Source organism: Rhinatrema bivittatum, chromosome 12 (genome assembly GCF_901001135.1).
Source record: "Rhinatrema bivittatum chromosome 12, aRhiBiv1.1, whole genome shotgun sequence".
In the NCBI taxonomy this organism is placed as follows: Eukaryota; Metazoa; Chordata; class Amphibia; order Gymnophiona; family Rhinatrematidae; genus Rhinatrema; species Rhinatrema bivittatum.
The window spans coordinates 15,688,884-15,709,523 of record NC_042626.1 but is presented as its reverse complement, the minus strand read 5'-3'; the positions used below and the strand labels follow the sequence as shown (position 1 = coordinate 15,709,523).

At 49.8% G+C, this 20,640-nt stretch overlaps 1 protein-coding gene across 9 annotated transcripts in view; it reads left to right on the top strand.

Moving 5' to 3' along the window:
• NAV1 (neuron navigator 1) overlaps positions 1–20,640 on the top strand; it is a 290,127-nt gene that overhangs the window by 171,572 nt on the left and 97,915 nt on the right. Inside the window, exon 1 of one of the 9 annotated variants that reach the window (XM_029572141.1) lies at positions 18,178–18,393. The exons of the other annotated variants lie outside the window; for them this stretch is intronic. Within the exon in view, the coding sequence (XP_029428001.1) occupies positions 18,317–18,393 (77 nt within the window). The 5' untranslated portion in view covers positions 18,178–18,316. Of the gene's footprint in view, positions 1–18,177; positions 18,394–20,640 lie in introns of those variants that run through there. 9 annotated transcript variants of the gene reach the window in all.

Here is a 20,640-nt window from a genome sequence, read left to right as displayed (position 1 = left end):
ATGGCGTCCGCGTGAGGAGCACGGTTGTTTCCGAATGTGTTCCTGCAGGACTCGCCCGAGCGTCTCTCGCTAGCTGAGAGGGAAGGAGGACTCTGGCGAGTGAAGGCCCCTGTGGATGAAGGCCCTGAAGCCGGCAGAGAGCGAGAGAGGGAAGGGGCTCTGTGCTGCTTCTCTGTAGTGGCTTTGATGCATTGCTCCCTGCTCCCTGACAGTTTTATGGCCTGTGTGGGGAACTGGAGGCAGTAATCATGTAGGATGGGGAAGAGGATGGAGTGTCATGGTGGAGGACATTAAAGAAATTTGGCCTGGTGTGCTGCCAACTAAGGTTTCGGCTGCCAACTTTTTTTGGGGGAAAAAAAACAAACCATCACCCGCCCTGTCCCCTGACCCTCTCTCATTTTGCGCACCCTGACCCTTCACCTTTACAACCAATAAGCAACCCCCCACCCACCAAAACAGATCCATAGTCTCCAGTCCCTCCCCACCCAAAAAAGCACAGGTAGTGAAGTGAAACAGGATGACAAGGAGGTGGCTGGAGCATGGGGAAAGGCTTAACCAGCAGAAAACAGGAAGCGACCCCTGCCGCTGTACAGAACATCGGTGACACCAATGGTGGGTCCAAAATGGCGTGGGACGGGGTCTGCAACAGAAGACATGTGAGAGCAGGGTTGCCAGCTCAAAGGAGGGGAACCCTCCCCCCCGAAAATAAACACATGCATGTTCTCCTATCCCCACCCTGCCTTACAAAAGAGATACTGCTGCCCCCTCTACAACTATCATTTCACAGACTTTACATGACCAAAACAGAGCAATTTATATAGAGAGCCCCTAAACAGGACGATCGCATCCTGAATGTGCTCTCTCTCACTCAGACACACACACACACATGCCAGCAAGCCCCGAGCTACAGAGGATGACGCAGCCCAAGGCACCGCCGGTTCATCCTCTCTTCTCACCAGACCAACATTGGTGAGAGGAGGTAACAGCAGGGCATTGGGGATTGAGGAGACTGACCCGTCTAAGGTCTTCGGCCCTAGTGGACCACATTCGGGGGAGAAAGGGGGACCAGCTGATTGTACTCTTTAGCCCCATGTGAGACTGCAACTCCCTCCTCAGTCCCCCCCAGATTTCCCCATACACAAACCATCCCCCAGCCCTCCCCGCTCCATGCTTATGGTCCCCCTAATGCAGCTTATGTTCCAGGTAAGCAACATGAAGCCTTCCTGTTATTGCAGAAAATGACCCCGATGCTGTCATCATCGTACGCATCTTGTGGTTTGCAATGTGGTGGGGGAAGAACACAGCTTGGGATTCCTCAGCTAGGTGGACTCTGAGATTATCTGTGGGCTGTAACCTGAGTGGCGTACAGGGCAGTGGATCATATATTTAGGCAACAGCAGTGTCTTTCCGGACTGACTGATTTCATCAGATGGACACTGAGGGCGTCGGAAGGATTAAGCAGATTGTCTGTGGCCATTGATTTACCAGAACCAAGAAAGCTAGAGCCAGCCTGGTGGCTCGCTGGCAGTGCTGGATTTGATTTCCTGGCCCAGGTCGAGCTGTGGCGGCAGCCTTCACAGCCCCTAGGTTGGGAGGAGAGACCCCCGGACATTGCACAACATCAACACCTCATGACTGGATTTAGGACTTCTGATTACCCTTGCTTTGTTACTTGTGCAACTCGGTGGTCGTTGAAGCTGGGACTCCACTGAATTTTAAGCACCTTCAGATTCAGTATAATGAGGTGGACGGTAATGCCCCTGGTGAATTGGTATTTGGAGTCCTTTGGCATGAGCGCAGTCTTGCCTCATGGTTTTTACCTGGGAGTGTTCCTTGTGAATGCTTTGTGATTTGGGATTTCATCCTATAGCCGGGCCTGGATTTCCCACGATGCTTAAATTCCGGGGTGTGAAGGTTGCAGAATGCTGTGGTAGATCGGGGCTGCAGCATCCCATTTTCTGCCCCCGTTAGATGGTACAGTTACACTTCCCATTGCAAGAAGCATGGTCTTCTTTCACAGTCTTCAGTGGTCCACGAGGGGCCAGGGAGGTTCCCGGTAGCACCAGTCATCTCTGCAATCTTCGCTGTACGGCAGAGGCTGCGGCACGAGGCTAAGCTTCCAAGACACCACCATGGGCTTTCCTGCAGGGAACTGGGGGAACAAGGTAGCCAAAACCTATATCTGTCACCGTATACGTCCTGCCCCTGTGCGCTTGACAAATGGGCCAGCTTTAACTGTATTCCCAAATACTGTCCTGATTACGCAGGTTCATTGAGAGTTAAGGACACGCGTGCACACAGAAGTGACCTCATGGCTAAGATCGTTGATTGCGTGGTTTAGGGAAAAGCAGGCTCTGTGAATTGGGCAGTATTTCATGAGTACGCATGACGAGCACTAGTACTCAGCTTGTACTAATTACACAGCTTGCTTTCAAGTGGTGGCTGCAATGTTTCTTTAGGCCATGTTTGGAAGAGTCGCGAATGACATTGTGCACAGGGCTGATGGCTTCTGATTGTTTCCTGCAGTGTGATGTCATTTGTGGCGTCGTGGTCTCCGGGGGCCAGTCACGTTTGGCATATGCGAGGCAGGATCGGCGGCGCGCTCGCTAAAAGACGCTATCTCCCTGCGGATCCACGAGATTGCATGGGGGGGGGGGGGTGGAAGAGGAGCATGCGTGGAGGAATTTAGCTTCGAGAAATGTTTTACTGGTCGGCAACCTCCTACCCTGTGTTTGGGGAGAGGGGGAGGAGGGAATGAGCGAACTGCAGGAGCCCAAGCAAACTGGGCGACTGCCCGGGGGGGAGGGGGAGAACCCCAGAATGACATTGAAAATGCCTGGCTACATCTTGGAGCTTATCGGGGTGGGGGGACGGGGGTTTGCACAGAAGAGGAGATGAAGCCAGGCTTCCGCTGCCTTGCCTTCAGCTGTTGGGGGGGGGGGGAGAGGAGAGATGTGCCATGTGTAAACATTTGCAGAAATGTAACCAGCATAAGGCATTAGCTCCGGGCCTCCCTTCTCCTCTCCCCAATAATAAATCTTTCTCTTTCAGCCTGCGGAGTTTGTGACTTATCAGCTGGTTTATGTTGGTTTGCTTGTCTGGGTTTTAACCCTTTTGAGTGTGGGCTGCGCAGTTTTTAGTTACCCGTGTGTGGCGACGTGCCCGGGGTGCACAGTAAGGCGTCAGCGCACAACTGGCAGACGTTGTACTCCCCCCCCCCCCTTAACCCCTCATCTGCCTTGGATCCCCTGCATGACGTTTTCGAGTCCTGTAAACCCCCCCCCCTCCCCAAGGCCTTCCATCCCCACCTCATGGGCAACTCGCAGCGTGACGCGTTCTGTGTGTACCATATGGACCACCCACGCGGGCTCCCTGGCTCCCGTTTTGTATTGTTAGTGGTTAGAAGACTTGACATTTTGTCCTTGGGGGTTCGAGGTGGGGGAGTGGGAGGGCTGAACTGTATACCTTTCAAGTCTATAGGAATGCTTTTTGATCTTTACATCCTGCACAGACCCAGAATGCACGTTTTTTTATGGAAATAAATTAGAAGGGGAGCCCCTTTGTGAAGCAGGCAATGTGCTGACGCATTGCTCCAAGGCTGAGGATCTAATCTGCCGCCTGTATAGACAGATTTCACCCTCCCCAGGGTGGGCCATTTTGCATAGAAATATTGGTCTTCTGTTCCAAATGCCCAATTTTTACCCTTGCTATTGTAGATACTGAGTTGGGGAGTGCCAATCGGGGGACAATTTCCATATTGCACACTAAGTTGGTGCATTTTAACATGCATTCGGGCCGATACAGTACAGTGCGCACTGTTAACCCGCCATTAGACGCATGTTTTCGATGCGCTAGAATTACCCCTTATTCAGTAAGGGGCCGAAAACGCGCGTCTAATCCCCCGAACCTAATAGCGCCCGCAACATGCAAATGCATGTTGATGGCCCTAATAGGTTTTCCCGCGCGATTCAGAAAACAAAATGTGCAGCCAAGCTGCACATTTTGCTTTCAAAAATTAGCGCCTACCCAAAGATAGGCACTAATTTCTTCGGGCACCGGGAAAGTGCACAGAAAAGCAGTAAAAACTGCTTTTCTGTGCACCCTCCGACTTAATATCATGGCGATATTAAGTCGGAGGTCCCGAAGTGTAAAAAAAGTAAAAAAAATAAAAAAAATTTGAAGTTGGCCTGCGGCTGTCGGGTCGAAAACCGGATGCTCAATTTTGCCGGCGTCCGGTTTCCGAGCCCATGGCTATCAGCGGGCTCGAGAACCGACACCGGCAAAATTGAGCATCGGCTGTCAAACCCGCTGACAGCCGCCACTCCGGTCCAAAAGGAGGCGCTAGGGACGCGCTACTGTCCCTAGCGCCTCCTTTTGCCTGTTTTTATTGCTGGGCCTCATTTAAATACGGAATCGCGCGCACAGGAGAGCTCCCGCGGACTTTACTGTATCGGCCCGATAGTGAAGTAAATGCTCCATGAGAAATCACCCGCCTTGCTTATCTTGCAAAATTAGAAAGTGAAATGTACAGAGGTTAAAAGCCTCCATGCACTCTGCAATTTCTGCGGATGAAGTAAAGGGGACTGGAAAATTAGCAGATACGCATTTGAAGATTGAATGTACATGCGTTTCCCTCCGTTCACTTATAGAGGCATTCCTGTGGGTGTGTTTATCTTATGGCTAAACGTAAGCGCTCCTGTACAGGGTACAGTTACCAACTGGCTCCAGATTTTCAGGACAGGTTGATCCAGTCCTGCTTTTACTCACCTGCATGCAGGTACTTATAATCTTGCTTTTCTTAGGATTGCAGAATAAATCCCAGCATGCAATCGGGTAAAACCAGGACTGGAATAATCTGTCCTGAAAATCCAGAGCCAGTTGCAACCCTAGTGCAGGGGTGGCCAACTCTGGTCCTGAGGAATCACAAACAGACCTGGTTTTCAGGGTATCCACAATGAATATGCATGAGAGAGATTTGCATGCCCTGCCTCCTTTGTATTCAAATCTCTCTCATGCATATTCATTGTGAATATCCTGAAAACCAGACCTGTTTGTGCTTCTTGAGGTCTGGAGTTTGCCACCCCTGAGCTAGGCCAACTTGAAAACGGCTCATGTTGAATGACCCCCCCCCCCCCCCCCCCCCCTTTTCCCCTATGTGTGCCAAGTGCAGGAGGCCTGCTCTTCAGGTCAGGTCTAAGAATACACTAAGGGAACCCTTATTCCCTCCCAGGCAGCAACCCCAGTGCCATGCTCAGCCTATTGGTAAGCAACCAGCTCCTGCCACCATCTGTTAGAAGTTCGATAGGAGGGAAGAGCAGTGTTTCCCAGCCCTCTCCTGGAGTCAACCCCATCCAGTTGGGTTTTCAGGATTGGCAGAATGAATATGCATGAGATAGATTTGCATGGACTGTCTCCATTGTGTGCACATCTATCTTCTGCATATTCAATCTGGCAATCCTGAAAACCTGACCTGGGATAGATGTGCCTCCAGGAGAGGGCTGGTAAGCCCTGCCTTGGATTAAACAACTCGTAGCACTTCTCAAATATTTGCTGATTAGGTTCTGATCCATTCCAATAAGATAGCTTTCCAGACCATGGTCCACCCTCACACGACCTCTGATGCTGTGCGGTGCATTTTAACAGACGTCCCCATGCCTCTTGTCAGATAGCCGGATTGGATTGCTGCAGAAGCACTTTCGGACTTGTGAAAAGCGCACACATTAGTTCCAAAACCTTGGAGAAGATAACGTGTTTTCCCTGTTTGGGTGTGGCTACCTTCACGGATTATATTTCAGGGCTCGGTGCCTGCTGGAGGGAGGAGGAGCGACGCTGTCTTCTGAGACCACGGAGTTGACATGCCTCTTACGTGGACAGGTCTCGACTAGACACGTTCCTGTGTATGTTATTGCTGGCTCGCAAAACACATGTTCATGTGTCATAATTCAGCTTGTTTTGTATTTTACAGTATCGGTCAATAGGTCACCAGATTTTTTTAATAAAGAGATGCTGGGGAGAAAGCAGGAATGACTGAGATGATTTTTTTTTTTTAAATTAAAACCCAAAGGATATCTTGAAGCAGCATTCTGTCTGCATTATTTTTGGCTGATGTATACATCTTAGTATCTCGACGTCTGATGTTTCAATAATGTAATCCGCCTTGCGTGGCACCTCCTGAGAAAGGTGAACTAGGAATGTTTAAATAAGGAAAAGAAATAAATGCAGCGGTTGCCTCTGGCGAGGAAGGGCGGAGAGGATGTTGGCTAGCGAGCAGCAAACTGTTAGTAGGCAGAGAAACCCGTCACGTGAAGAGCCCCTGGGCTTCTGTCCCAGAGTGCCAGCTGCCACCGACTTTCAGAGTGACCTTGGGCAAGTATCCCTGAGCAATCGGGACTCTGTTGAAAACAGGACATTTATCTTAATCGGATATTCCTGGGTAACAAATCACATTCATTTTTTTTTTTTCAGGACGTATTTGAATTTTGCCCGAGATTAACACAGGGGCGGACTGGGGGGTTTAAGTTCATCTGCGTCTGTGAAAAGGATACAGACTGGAAGTAGTCTTGTTATTTAACTATTGACTTTGGGGAGAATGTTTGCTGCCCTTGAGATCATTTTAAAATAGTGCCCCCACCCCCTCAGCAGCCGCGAGGTTTACTACAAACGCATCCTGTCCCTGATCCCCAGACCCAGCTGTGCTTCAGGGCCTCCAGTCTTCCCCTCACGAACAGGGGCTATGACTTGCGAGAACAGCTGTGGCCAGTTGTACTGGCTCTGGCCCAGCTGGCCTGGCCTGCTTCACCGAAAAGCTGCCTGGATCGGAAGAACAGAATCTCTAGTGTCTCTTAGCGGCCAGTCCTTGCAATGATGTCATTCTGGCACCAGTTGCTTTCCCATGCTGGCCATCATGCAAAGAGCTAATCAATTGACAAAAACTCTATCCAATTACTCCAAAGTTTTGCTGCACCGTTCAGCCTGGCAGGAGTTGGTAATTTTTTTTTTTTTGCAAGATGTAGGGGAAATAAAATGTATTGTGTCCTTGGTACGCATTTCGTAGGGCCCCCAAAAATGGAAAACATATATTAAAAACAAACATGGAAATGTTTTACTACAACGCGTGTGTCCCATGAGTGAGGGAAAGGGGGCTTGTAGGGGAGAGGTTACTGGCACACTCGATTAACATGCCGGGTGGGCTAGATGTTCCATTCTGCCTCATCTGCCAAGTGGATTGAGTTTCATAATTTTGGTCTAATCTCCAGTGGCTATTTGTACTCATAACAAACTCTTTGACAGTTATTGCTCTGAAGAAAAACCGTACTGGAGCAATATCGGTTGCTGCAAGTCCAGATCGAGATACATTGCCAGAGGGTGGGGGGTGTGTGTGTGTTTGAGGGGGGGGGGGGGTGAGTGTTGGTGTCGGCATAGGATTATCTTGGGGTGCTGCAGGGCAGGATTGGAGTGTATTGGCAGAGCTGTGTATGGGAGGTCTCAATGGGAGCGCAGGGGATGCTGCAGGGCAGGATTAAGGTGCATTGGCAGAGCTGTGTGTGTGTCTCAGTACTAGAATAGCAGGGGCTGCTGCAGGGCAGGATTGGGTGCATTGGTAAAACCGTGTGTAGGAGGAAGGGGAATTGCGATACTTGAATGTCAGACGTTTTCTACAGAGCGGGTGTTAGTACATTAGCAGAGATTTCTGGGGCACAAGGACTGACATTCGTTTAATTTTGCTTTCGTACAGTATTGGCACTAAAAAAAAAAATAAAGGTCAGCAAGCCAACTCTATACAACACCTTTTATATTCTACTAAGTTAACCCATGCGTGGCTAACTTTCCAGGGTTATCCTGCCTTCTTCAGGGTGTCCTGATTTGGTGCACAGCCCTCATAAAGCTACTCAAAATTATTACACTACTCCCATAAAAAGTTCTCATCTTCAGCTTATTTTCTGTTGTTTTCTTTATAATTTTTATTTCTACATGCCCAAGAAAACTAACGCGGCCACCACATAAGTGCATTCAGGTAAATGCACTGAACAGCAGTGACTTTGTAGAATGACTGAGTGCTCCTGTTCCACAGCTGCCATTTGACAGTATTGGCAGTAGGAAAGACGAGGGCACTTTCAGTAAAAGTCCATGTTACCAGGCAAGGGAGCAAAGGCTCTCCAGCCGATACAGTAAAGGGCGCCCGGGCTAGCGTGCTGTTTTATGCGTTTTCGACACGCATGCACTACCCCTTATACAGTAAGAGGTTTAGCACATGAAAAACGTGTGTCCAACCCTCCCAGAAACTAATAGCACTCATCACGTGCAAATGCATGTTGATGAGGCTTTTAGTTATTCGCCCGGGATACAGAAAAAAACATGTGTGGCCAATCCGCACATTTTACGCTCAAAAATTAGTGCCTGCCCAAGGACAGGTGTTAATTTCCGAGCAGCCAGAAAGTGTACAGAAAAGCAGAAAATACTGCTTTTCTGTGCACCCTCCAACTTAATATCCTAGCGATATTAAGTCGGAGGAACCAAAAAGGTAATAAATAAATTGTGCCGGCGGGTCAGGTTAGGAGAACGGACGCTCAATTTTACCAGTGTCCATTTTCCCCTAAGCCATGGCTGTCAGCGGGTTTGGAAAACGGATGGTCGTAAAATTGAGCGTCGGTTTCCTGAACCGCTGACAAGCCACCTCTCCTGGTGCCTCCTTTTAGCGCGACCCCTAATTTGCATTACATATCACGCGCCCAGGAGAGGAGCCTGTCCGCGCGTTCAAAAAGCGGGCGCCGAAGCGGACGTGCTTTTTTTTTTTTTTTTTGGTGCATCTGTATCGTATCGGCCTGTGTGGCAGGCCTTGAAAGCTTGGTTGCCTTGTGCAAGTGGTAGCCTGAGTTTGGGAAGGGAAGTCCTCTTCCAGTGTAAACAGCAGAAAAATGCTTTAGGCCCTGGAGTTCGGGGGGGCGGGGAGGGGGTTAAGATTTCAAGGCTGGAATTGATTTTGGAGCCCCTCCGGTCTCTCTCCTGATTGGTCAAAGAAAACAAATGCCTTATGGATCAGGAGCTGCTTAGTTGCCAGAACTGTGTGCCTGGAAAATCCAAAGGCCCCCCCCCCCCCCCAATGGTTCCTTCCAGTGCCCAGAATTCTGCAAACACCAGGAACGCAGCCTCGCTTATTTCACAAATTAAAAGGCCCAGGCAAAAAGCTGAGCGTTAAAACCGGGCGCTGGTGTCCTAAAGCACAGCTCATTCTTTTTTTTTTTTAAGCTCCAAATGCAGTAAGCGAATGGTCTGCGAATGCATCGGGACTTTAAAAATGCTCACAAACCTGAAAGTGTGCGCACAGAAAAGGCTAAAGCCCAAAATTTAAAAGCAAGAACGGGGGGGATGTGTGCGTGGTTGGGCTGTGCGCGCGCCGAGTGCATTTTTTAAAATGGCCCAGCCACGCGCGTATCCCCCGGTACGCACGGAAGTGCCGGGCTCTTTGAAAAGGGTGGACCGGGGGGTGGGGCTGACCAGGACAGAGGCCATTAGGGGAAGTGCGCGCCGGCAGCCATAATAATAAAATAAAAAATGTAGGGAAAGGGGTTTTAGGGGTCAGGGAAGAAGAGAGGCAGAGTAGGAAGGGGGATAGGAAAGTTCCCTTCCAGGATTTCCTGATGGGACTGGATAAGCAGTAAGAGCATTCAGAAACCCTTAAAGCACTTCAGTTGTCCTGAAAAGTTGAAGAGAAATCGGAAAGAAGGAGAATCTGAATGATTTTGTTTTCACATTCAGCTGAGTTTTATATTTTTTTCCAAAAGGCTGTCACGTGGTAGTATCAGCTGTAAATGCTAAACGTAGTGACAGTAGTTCTGGCGGAGGTGTTAACGAGGCCTTAGCGAGCAGCCTGCTCAGGGCCCTGCTTTGGCTTCTGATCCGGATAGCTCTTTTAGCTGCTTTTTTTTTTTTTTTTTGTTTTCCTCGTGATATTCTGGGTTTCTTGCTAGTTTTTTTCCATGGTAGATGACCTCAGCGGTTTTTTGGTGGTGCCTGTCCACCGGGATTGGCTCTCATGGAAACACTGCAACAGATGAAATCAGTTTCTGAAGCTGAGTGCGCTGAGGAGAAAATCGAGTTTTGAAGTGAAAGCAACAACAAAAGAAATGGATAACCTTCAGAACTACATTTCCCATAATGCTTGGTGGTGGGTAGGAAGAGTGGGGAAGTAGAACCTTCGCTGGATGAAGGGGAGGGACAGAGGATTTTGCAGTGGGGGGAGGGTGGGGGTGCAAGGCTGTTTTGAAATTATGTATTTTACTACATCTTATCCCCTAACCCCCCCATTTAGGGGTATAGGATTCTTTCATGTATCCTCCCCCTCTCCATTAGCTGTCAGTCTGAGGATCTCTGATTGGGGTAGGGGGGAACTTGGTTGCTATATGGTGGTGGTCTCTCCGGGGGGAGCTCCTCGCTGTAGTACTTGGGAGTAAGAGAGGAAAAAAAAATCCCTTCCCTCCCAAAAAAAAACATTGCAACTCTGGACAGCACCGGCCTTCACAAAAAAATAAGAGATTAATTCCGCACTCAAGAAAACATAAACTTTAAGAGGGAACCCCCTTCATACATACACACACACCCTTTCTTCTTTTTGGAAAAGTAACATTTCTCAAGAGAAGAAAAGTGACATTAAGGACCCGCGCGTAGGGATGTACATGGGGGGGAAATGGCATTTCATTTTGTTTTCTATTTATTTTCTGAGGGGGAGAAGGGGGGGTTCTTTCTTTTAGTTTCAGCACCCATAAGAACATTTAGTCATAGGAGAGAGGGACCAGGAGGCCCAGGGCTCAGTGAGATGGAAGAGCAGAGAGTCTGTGCATACCGAAGGCCTAACCTTTCCAGGCCTTTCTCAATTGTGTGCGAGGAAACAGTGAACAAACTACAGCTGGGATGCAGGAATCCTGCATCCCAGCTGTAGTTTGCTTGCTGTAGTAAGAGTCGCCCACCTCATATATGTATTAGGAGGACACAACCCATTCTCCCCCCCGCCCCCTCCCGTGCAGTCCTCATGATTAAGAAAACCCCAGTTGGCTTGCCAGTAAGAGAGATTTTTGTTTGTGCCCTGCAGTCTCCTCCTCTGGTGCTTCCAGCTCGGTCAGAATTGGCCTGAGCCTTCACCCTGGGTTTCAGTTCTCCTCTTGTAGCCCAGTCCAGCACCTGCATGCTTCTGAGCTAACCAGTAGGTGTCACTGCAGGGCAACAGCTGAGTCTCCCTCCCAAGAACTGTGAATTACTGCTTCCCCAGCATCCCTGGTCCACCTACGGAATAAGAACTGGAACCAGGAACTGAAGCCGGCTGTTCCGCTTAACAATGCTGATAGGTCAAGCTCCTGCTTCTCTAATTCCCATCCTAGTGCATTCTGGGATATGCAGTTCTCCTGTTCCTTACTGTAAAAGAAGGCCGTGGAGGACCCTCTGGTCGCTGGCAGCCCTGTTCCCTGCGAGCTGGTGGGGGTTCAGTACATGGTGAACATGCCACGTTGGGAAGGGAGGAGAGGAAAGGCTCTGGAAGGGTGACCGTTAACAGCAAAAAGGGGACAGCCTCTCTCTCTCTCTCTCTCTCTCTCTGCCTTGCCTTTTCAGGCTGGCTTCTCGCACTCAGGTCCTGGCAGCGTGGAAACGTTCTTTGGAGAGAGGAGCGGTTCCAGCTGAGTTCAGCAAGTCTGGCTGGCACAAGGTTGTGGTCTGTCTGCATTTCCAGCTCATGCTAGCCTCACACTGTCCCATCGAGGGATCGTGCGCCATGCCTGGGCCATTCAGCTGTGGCTTGGTCCTGGCAGTGGGGAGGACTTGGGAAATCGGATCCTGCCATTACTAAAGTGAGACCTGAATATTTTGCGGGGGAACTGGAAGGTCTTTAATATTTACTTATTTGCTTTTTGAAAAGGAAGCTGCTTGTGCAAAAGGGAGGGAGAGGAGGGGGGGAATTAAATAAAGGAGGATGCGTAGACCGGGATGGAGAGGGAGAGAGGAAAGTAGAATGAAAGAGGAAAAATGGACGGAGAGGGAAATAGCACAGAAGATTGGTAAAGAGGGTGAGAGACGGTTTCCATTTCTCTCGTGGATGGTCTCCTTCTCCCTGTGTTTGGGGGGAGGCAGAAGAAATCATTATTTTCCCCCACGTGTGGCAGGTGCTCTTCTGTTACATCCTCCCTTTACTTCTTCACCCCACCTCATGCCTCTTGGTTAGCTCTTTGGTGTGGGGACTCCCTAGCGCTATGTGCACGCGGCACTAGCTGTGTTTTCTTCTAGTGCCGGTTTGCAGTCCCTGCTGCTGAGGTGCCAAGTGGGCCAGCTCCCGGCGGGAAGGTTTGGGCTCTCATTCTGGTATCTGTAGGACTGGTGTGAAATGGAAGCAGCAAGCCTGCCAACCCCACAGTGCAGCACTGGGATGCAAATAATAATAACATTTAAAAAAAAACCCTCTCCTTCCCCTCCTCCCTTAGAAACTGGGTGACTTTTTGGCTCTGTCTCCGTATTTCTGTTGACATGAAAGTGAAATAAAAGTCTCCCGTGCTACGGGGAGAGCCTGGAGCAGCTCAGGAAGTGGGATTAGCAGCAGCAGCAAAACAGACTAGAGATGAAGTGTGAGGGCCCGGACAGCCTCTGCCACAGCCTGGCGTCAGGGGGGGGAGGGCTTATATTTGATTTGGTCTTCCATAGCCAATGGGCAGGAGAGACCACAGCTTTCAAATCTGCTTCTTTGACAGCTGGCTTTATTGATTCCATGTGTTTTCTGTTTGACCCGTAGGGAGAGTTTCCCTCCCCTTTGCCATGTCTTCCTCCTCCCACCAGCCGCCCTTTTCTCTGCCGAAGGGTACGTAGGCAGGAGCCGGCAGGGAAGAGCCTCTCTCTTCAACAGTGCTGCGTTCACTTGCTCGCTGCCAGCGCCAGATCTTCCCGCAAGCTCAGGCCGTTTCCAAAGGACAGGGTCTGCGGCAGCGGGCAGGGACAGGTGAGGGCTGGCAGTCTCCTCTCTTGTGACCGTACGGCGCCTCACTCTTGGTCACTTTGCTGGTTGCGTGACCTTTCAAAGGCCCAACAGAAAAAAGGACACTCAAGTTCTCCAGACCATGCTGGCCCCCTTATGTCTTTTGGTTGGAGGTATAAAAAGGGGCTGAATAGGCAAGCACGTGTTTGAAACTTTTGAGCAGTTGCCGCCAGTTGTCAAGGCTTCAACCCTGGCTACTGCCCATTTGCGCATCTTTGTGTGCCTTCATAATTCAGTTCTTCAAAACTGCCTTTTTTTTTTTCCCCTCATTTGAAAGCAAAGGGTACCAGTCGTGCGTGGTGTGAGCTTTTGGAAGCCCGTGGAGGCAGGTGATGGGCAGCCCCTAAGCTAGAGTGGGCAGAGCGTGCAGTTTTTAAAGTGTCAGATTGTGCATCTCCCCGGCAAGTACCCCGAGCTTCTGGGTGCAGTCACCTGTGGGGTAGGATGGTACCTGACTGTTTTATGCCATCGCAGCCAAGGCGGAGCAACTGAAAGCAGGCTGAGGTTATCTGAACCATTGTTCCTTATACGGGCCAGAGTAAAAAAAAAAAAAAAATGACAGTATGAAAGCAAATATTTGCAAAGGGTAAGGATTGCCTTCCTTCACTTCAGAAGTGTTGGCGTAAAGTGAATACAGATACAATTTTCTGCTATTTTAGTGTCCCTCCCAGAAGTCTCTGCTGCCCGCCCTGCGCTTTAGAGTGAGAGAGACTCTCTTATGTGACAGAAAACATTGTTTTCACTTTCTACCTGACAAGTTTCTGTATGCAGAGATATTTTGGCAATGTGCACAGATTCTCCTGCCAGTAACGTTTCTTTGAACTTGATATACCTAAATGTTGTCTGGCCCCCTCTTTGCTCCCCTTCCATCCGTCTTGTTTTACAGTTTTCCCTAGCAGGACTTGGTGCCCGTTCAGGATCTCAAGGCCTGCTCTTGCCTCTTCTCCATCCCTTAAACTAGGGGTTCTCGACCGGGACACAGAGAGCCAGTCAGATTTTCAGGATATCCAAAAATGAATATGCATAAGGTAGATCTGCATGCACTGACTCTATTGAATGCAAATCTAGCTCATTGTGGAGATTTTGTAAGCCTGACTGGTTGGTAAGGATGTGCATTCGTCACATCTGTTTTGGCGGGCACACAAGCACCTCACCAACTTTCTAGCACACGCGAGAAATGGAGAATATGTATGTGTGCATGGGCGTTCCTGCCGAATGCACTTCCCTACTGGCTTGGTGTGTTCTGAGGACTGGTTTGAGAACCCCTGACTTAAACTATGGGCAAGTCATCAATACAAGCTTCCTGACTATGCAATAGGTTTCTTCACGTTCTCTCCGTGTGTGTATAACACGCACATATCTAGACACGCATAACTAGAAACAGAGATCTGTATCTTAATCTCAGTGAATAAATTGTCCACATCTTCCACATATATCGCTCTTTCAAGAATTTTGCACTGCTGAAGTAGGTTTAAAAAGAAAGTAAACTGGCAGATACCTTGCTGGGCCATTTCTGCCCACACTGAGATTTTGATTCTCCGAGTTAAAGTTCTAACAGCGGGTGTCCTGGACCATGGCAGGATGCCAGAAACTTTTTCAGGAACTATACAAGGATCATGCTGGGTGCTGCAAGTTACGTGATTCCAACTGAGGAATAGCAAATATTCCTCTGCGTTACCAGTAGGTCCTCCTCTCGCTGTAGAGTCAGACTGAGCCTTGCTTTTGCTATTGATTATGTAAGAGATGCACAGCCTGCCATATGGAGGCCATACCAGTCTCTGTCTTTAAAACCATTTCATTGGCCTTTCAGATTGAGAGAAGAGGGGAGTGGTCTTTTGACTGGCCACAGAGCTTAAAGTCATTATTTGAGCCCAAGGAGTCAACATGGCACGTAAACAGCAGCTCTTGGAGGTTTGCAGGCCGTACAGAGTAGTCTGGACTATTTGGCTATTCAGGATTGAGGGGTGAACAAGCTGGCCCACCTCCAAATGAGTCTTCCTAGAGGTTATGCCAGCCTCCAATCAGTGCAGGCCTGACATGAACTTTCTGGGGAGGGCACACAGGTGTCCATTCTGCAGCTGTTAATGTGTTTGCCATGCTTGGCGGTTTGGCAGCGGCTGGATCCCTTCCTACTCAGCCATGGGGAGCTGCCTAGCTCTCACCTTCATGCACTACAGCTATCCCTTGCACGGCAACCGCCATGCGTGGTCTTAATGTTGGACGATGGATGGCTGTTTGGCTTGGCACAGGGCTGTGGAGTCTTACACGGTAGGCTGCTGGCTCCAACTCAGCTAAATTGGATGGAGTGGTTGAGTTGTAACCGACTCTCAGCTGTTTGCTTGTTGTTTTGTCTTTTTCTGAAATGAATTGGTATCCTCAGCCCATTCCCCAATGGGCAGGTGCCCTATCACCAAAAACTACCGCCAAGCTGCCAATAATCCTGATCTGTCCTGGCAGCCTCAGTGAAAAGATGAAAGTGCAAGAACTATCTCTTTTAAAAAAAAAAAAAGATTCCTCTGACAGTGAAAACAATATTTCACTTACCGGATTTTTCTGATTTATATTTCATTTCTGAGGAAATATTCTTTATTAAAGGTTGTGAAAGAAGTTCCTACTGGTTCCACCATTATGAAGCAAAGTAAATGTGGAGAAGCTACTGGACAGATCCTACTCCTAGCCCCATGCAGGCATTTCACTTCTACACGTAAAGTATGAATACAGCACTGACGCCTGAAGAGCGGATCTTCATCAGAGTCCCAGGCAGGTGTCAGTGATACATGCAAAGCAAGGCCCTATAGCACATGTGCGCATCCTAAAAAAGAGAGAGATGGGCTTTGTGAGGTCACAGAAACGCATGTATTGCATCTTTTGATTATTTTTATGTTGATCCCCGCCCCCTGCGATGCGCATTCAGACACGTCAGCTGGTGCCATGTGACCATGCCTAGAAATCCTTTACCGCACGGCTAACGCATCCCCGTGACAGTGACCAGAGGCAAAGTGACTTTAAATGGCGCTCGGTAGCATCACATCAGGTCCTGCTTTTACTCGTCCTTTAGCGGAAACAGTTTCTCATACAATAAAAATGGATCTACTGTTTCTGTTTTAATTTTTTTGTGCTCACGGAAGCATTGTTGTTTTCTTTTTGTCCAAGTATTAATGCAAAGACTTTGCTAGCTCGCTTTCTGGGTGCCAGAAGCACCGTATTGCAGTCCGAGAGAAGAAGAACCTTGTAAAACTCTTGCCAGAGATGCGTTCCCTGTAGGAAAGGTTTCCATCCCAGGCTCCGAGGGGAGATTTCCTCTGAGGAGATTGTATTTTAAACCACAAGAGAGGGTCCTCATGTGCGAAATTATTTTTTCCATTCTGTGTCTATGGGAAAATTGCTCAGTGGATAAGGTCCACCACCGTTTTTCCTCTTTAAGGCATGGGTTGATCCAGTTCTGGTTTTGGGTTTTTTTTTTTTATCCTTCGTATCTGTGGACTTGCAGTTTCTCTTTCATAAGAATTGGGGGGGGTAAAACCCAGACTGGCTCAGCTGGTCCCTTTTGAGCATGGAATTTGGGTTCAGTTCGTGGCCCAGGTCGGGGCTGGAGCTGCCACCAGTGAGAGGGAATCATAGGCATTGCACAATGGCGACACCTAGTGACCGGATTTCAGGCCCACAGTTGCAGGATTGTGGTCCTGGTGCACGGCCCCCTGGCCGAGAACCGATGCTGCGCCAGCTGGGCCTGAAGTAAGCCGGGACATGAAACGGGGGCAAAAAATTTCCCCAGGCTGTTGTGAACGAAGACGCCTGGTGTCAGATCCCAGCCCTGGCTCCGGCTGAGCCACAAAACTAAAGGAGCAGGAGGAAACGGCTGCACCCAGGGCAAGTTTGATGAACTGCGCCCTTCTTCCGGGCTGCTGCTGGACCTAGCTCTAGGCCATGGATCCAGGAGACTGAAAGTGCCGCAGTCTGTGGTACCACTGCCTGCAAGTCATGGATTCCACGGACTCCCCTGAGATATTCCCCTGGCCTGGGTCCCAAATAATAGCGCTGGAAAGGACATCAGGGAGGGAAGAGGGGGCCTCCCCATCCCCAACCCCACCTCCCAGCTGGTTTACATGTGCGCTGGAGTCATTCCTGCTGGTAAAACGGTGCTTTTTACCTGTGGACATGGCTTCTTATAAAATTGGCTGACCGATCTGTGGGTAAACTTTCACATGTATGTCCTGTTTGCATCCCAGCGGGGGGGGGGGGGGGGGGGGGGCAGAGTCAGCAAGGATTTTGGACTTGCATGCATATTTTCTTGAGTAATTTCTGCATATGTTTTAGCAGGAGTAATTGTGTGCGGGTAGTTTGTCAGGTTATCTTTTAAAGCAAACCTGCATGCGTTAAGTTCGCTTTCAAAATTGTGTAACTTGTGCGTGTTTAACTTTCCTACGTAGGATGTTACAAAGTTACCCCCCCCCCCCCCCTAACTGTTATTCTTACAGACAGAGCATGATCGATTATTATTAAGGCACAACACTAACTGCAAAATTTGTTACAAAAATAAATTTGTAGGCAGTAGCACAGAAGAGATAGAGTCATATCTCAACCTATGAAACGGCAGCACGTCGAATATTAAACTGGACCCTAGAACACCAGTACACCTCCTCTTGAGGAAACACAAGCAGCTGGACCGCTGCAGAAGCTAAGAACTAGCAGAATCCCTCACCAAATCCAAAACAGTTGACTTCAAATTACAAATGTGTAGCTAAAACCTGAAAAGGAAACCCGAGGCAGCCACTCTGCATGCAGCAGAAAACTGAAAACGGAAATACATTTCTGGACGCTGTGACAAACACGGTATGAAAAAAAAAAAAAAGTGTCCCAATCCTAGGTCTGCTGCCTGCCCAAAGGTTGGTGATCTATCGCCTAATCATCTTATTCTTTTCCACCCCCCTCCCCCCGGCAGTTGTGATCCCGAAGACCTCCAGTAGCCGAGCTTCTGCCAGCTTCCCGGGCAAACAAGAACCAGGCTTCCTTAAGTTTTATCCGAAAACTCATCTTGGGGTTCTTGCAGGCGGTAAGGAGAGAAAGGGAGCACTGTCCCTTTAATTCCAGCTGTGGGCTCTGAGCCAGAGCCAGAAGGGAGGGCAAGGAGGGAGAGAGGGGGGGTGTCGGTATGTGTATGGAGGAAAAGTAGAGCGGGCAGCCCTCAGCCTCTGGCTTCCTTCCCTCCCCGCTGATCGTGCTGGGGCCGGAATGGCTGCGAGGGCTCTGGATTTCGCCCAGTGCTTGGGGTTTACCGTGCCTTAGACGGAGAGGGAAGGCGAAGGCATGAGCGTCCTGAATGGGAAAATGCACCACCATCTGCCCCTGCAGCGAGTGGGGCGGGCAGCGCGCTACCCCAGCAGGTAAGGAGCGCAGCCACCCCCGGCCTGGCGGTGAGTAGACCTGGTTCCCTTCTGCCACAGCAGATGCACAGAAATATCTGTATTTGGGGTGGTCTCTGAGAGGGGTGGGGGAGAGAATGCAAGTCTGGCATTTCCAACAGAGTGCAAGTTCATACAAACTCAGTAAATCACTTTCTGCTGCACGGGAGCAAAGTGGTGTGAGCTTGCACCATAGGGGGAGAGGTCTATAATACATAAGCCTTCGAAGAATTGCGCCCCCCTCCTTCTTAAAGGGACGATAACGCAGGGGGGGGGGGGGTGTCTGAAAGTAGAAGACCACGTGCACCCCCAGCTACGTTAGCGCTTGCCTGAGCAGAGGCAGCTAGGGAAAGGTTAACTGGAGACCGAGGAGCGGAGGTGCTGCAAGGCGCGGGCCGTCCCTCCCCGGGACACCGTGAAGGCGCTGGCAGCCACCGCCGGAGACAGGGGCAGGCTGGGCAGCTGTGACAGATCCGAGGGGGATGGACAGGCGGCTTCTCCCAAGTCCGTCCTCTGCTGCCAAACGCGCTCATTACAGGAAGACGCTGAGACATCGGTGGACAGGGAATCTGCAATACGGGGGGCGGGCACCTCACCGACACCCCCCCCCCCCCCTCATGAGGGTCCTGTGCTGTGGCAGCCCTCTCGGTGGTTTACGTTTGTCTTTTTTATTTATTTATTTATTGCTCACCGAGAAATCTCCCACGGGGAGGCCAAGACCCACAGCAGGGCGACTAACGGGGGGAGGGGCAGCCCACGCAGGTCGGGGTTCAATTATAAAGTGCCACCCGGGCAGATGAGGAGGAATGTAATATTAAAACCCCAGCAGGTAGAGAAGGCGGCAGAAATCTTCCATGCAGCCGGGCACGGTCGCTATTATTGGGGGAACATCGGATTGGGGTCTTCACTTCGCTGTAGTCCCTAGCGCATGGGCTGGACGGCAAGCCCGCTGTATAAGCAAACACTGAGTGCTGACCCCCGAGTCATGGGGATAACTACTGCTGCAGTGTTGTAAGCTGTAGCAGTCAAATTCCCCTGTAAACAACTTGCTCCCATTTTGTAATATGTTGGAGTGACCCCCTACTAACAGAGCTGGGAATGGGACTGAGTTTTGGAATAAAACTGGTTTTGTAATAATTGCACTTTCTAAACTGGGTGAATCTCAGATGCTTTGAGGGCCCGTAACGCCAGACCCCGGAGTGAGAGAAAGGGATTTTTTCCTTTTTTTTGGGTGAAACCTCAGACATCCGAAAGCAATGCACCAGGAGCGATGGGATTTTTTTTTTTCTGTTTTATTTCCCTGGGAGAAGGGAAGGGAGTGGGAAAGGAAATAGCTGGGATTTAGGATAAGGCTGGCGAAAGCAAGCCTGGACTTGGCAAGTAGGTGCCAGTTTGAAAGCAGCGCTGCATTAGTGTTTCCTCTGCCTGTGGGGAGGGAGGAAGGAACCCTGTAGAGAGCCAGGATTAGAGGTGGGGAGAGGGAAAATCCTACAGAGAGCTGGGAGGAGGGCGGGTAGAGTTTAGAGAATTAGGGGAAGAGTTACTCTCCCCAAATCTAGTCCTCCAGCATCCCTCGGCATGCAGATTTTCAGCCTCTCCCTAGCAAATATTCATGAGAGATTTGCATATTTGGGTTACCCTAAAACTAGGCCTGCTAAGGGGTGCTCCAAGGATTGCGTTTGGGAACCATAGAGGTAGGTGGGTGCCTGACTGAATGTCTGTGTGGTTCTGCATCGCATTTTTTTTAGGGGGAGGGGACAGAGGAAGGAAGCTGCGGCTACTGCTGGCAATGTTTCTGTTGGTGGCTTCTCAGCTTCCTTCCCTTTTACGAGCGATGGGGACCACCGATTGCCTCTGGGTTTCTTGCACTAGTCAGCAATTGTTGCAATATCGTCCCCCTGTCTTCTGTGAGAAAGTAAGATAATGCCTCCAGTAAGCTAATCCAGAGAGGTTTCAAGTTAGGCCAATGGAAAGATCGCCCTATTCTTGTCTTGTTTTTGTTTATCTTTGTTCACTCTGCTGTGCTTTTGTGAGGGCTGATGGCTGACTGTCCCTCCAGACAGGAGTCCAGCCTACATCCAGTTCACCAAGAGGCGTGCAGCCACCGCTGGGGTCCAGGCTTAGCGGAAGCGTCAGACCATAGTGCAGCATCCCTCGGCCTGCAGATTTTCAGCCTCTCCCTAACACATATCGGGATCGCTCGGGTAGAGGGTGTCGGTGGGCGAGGAG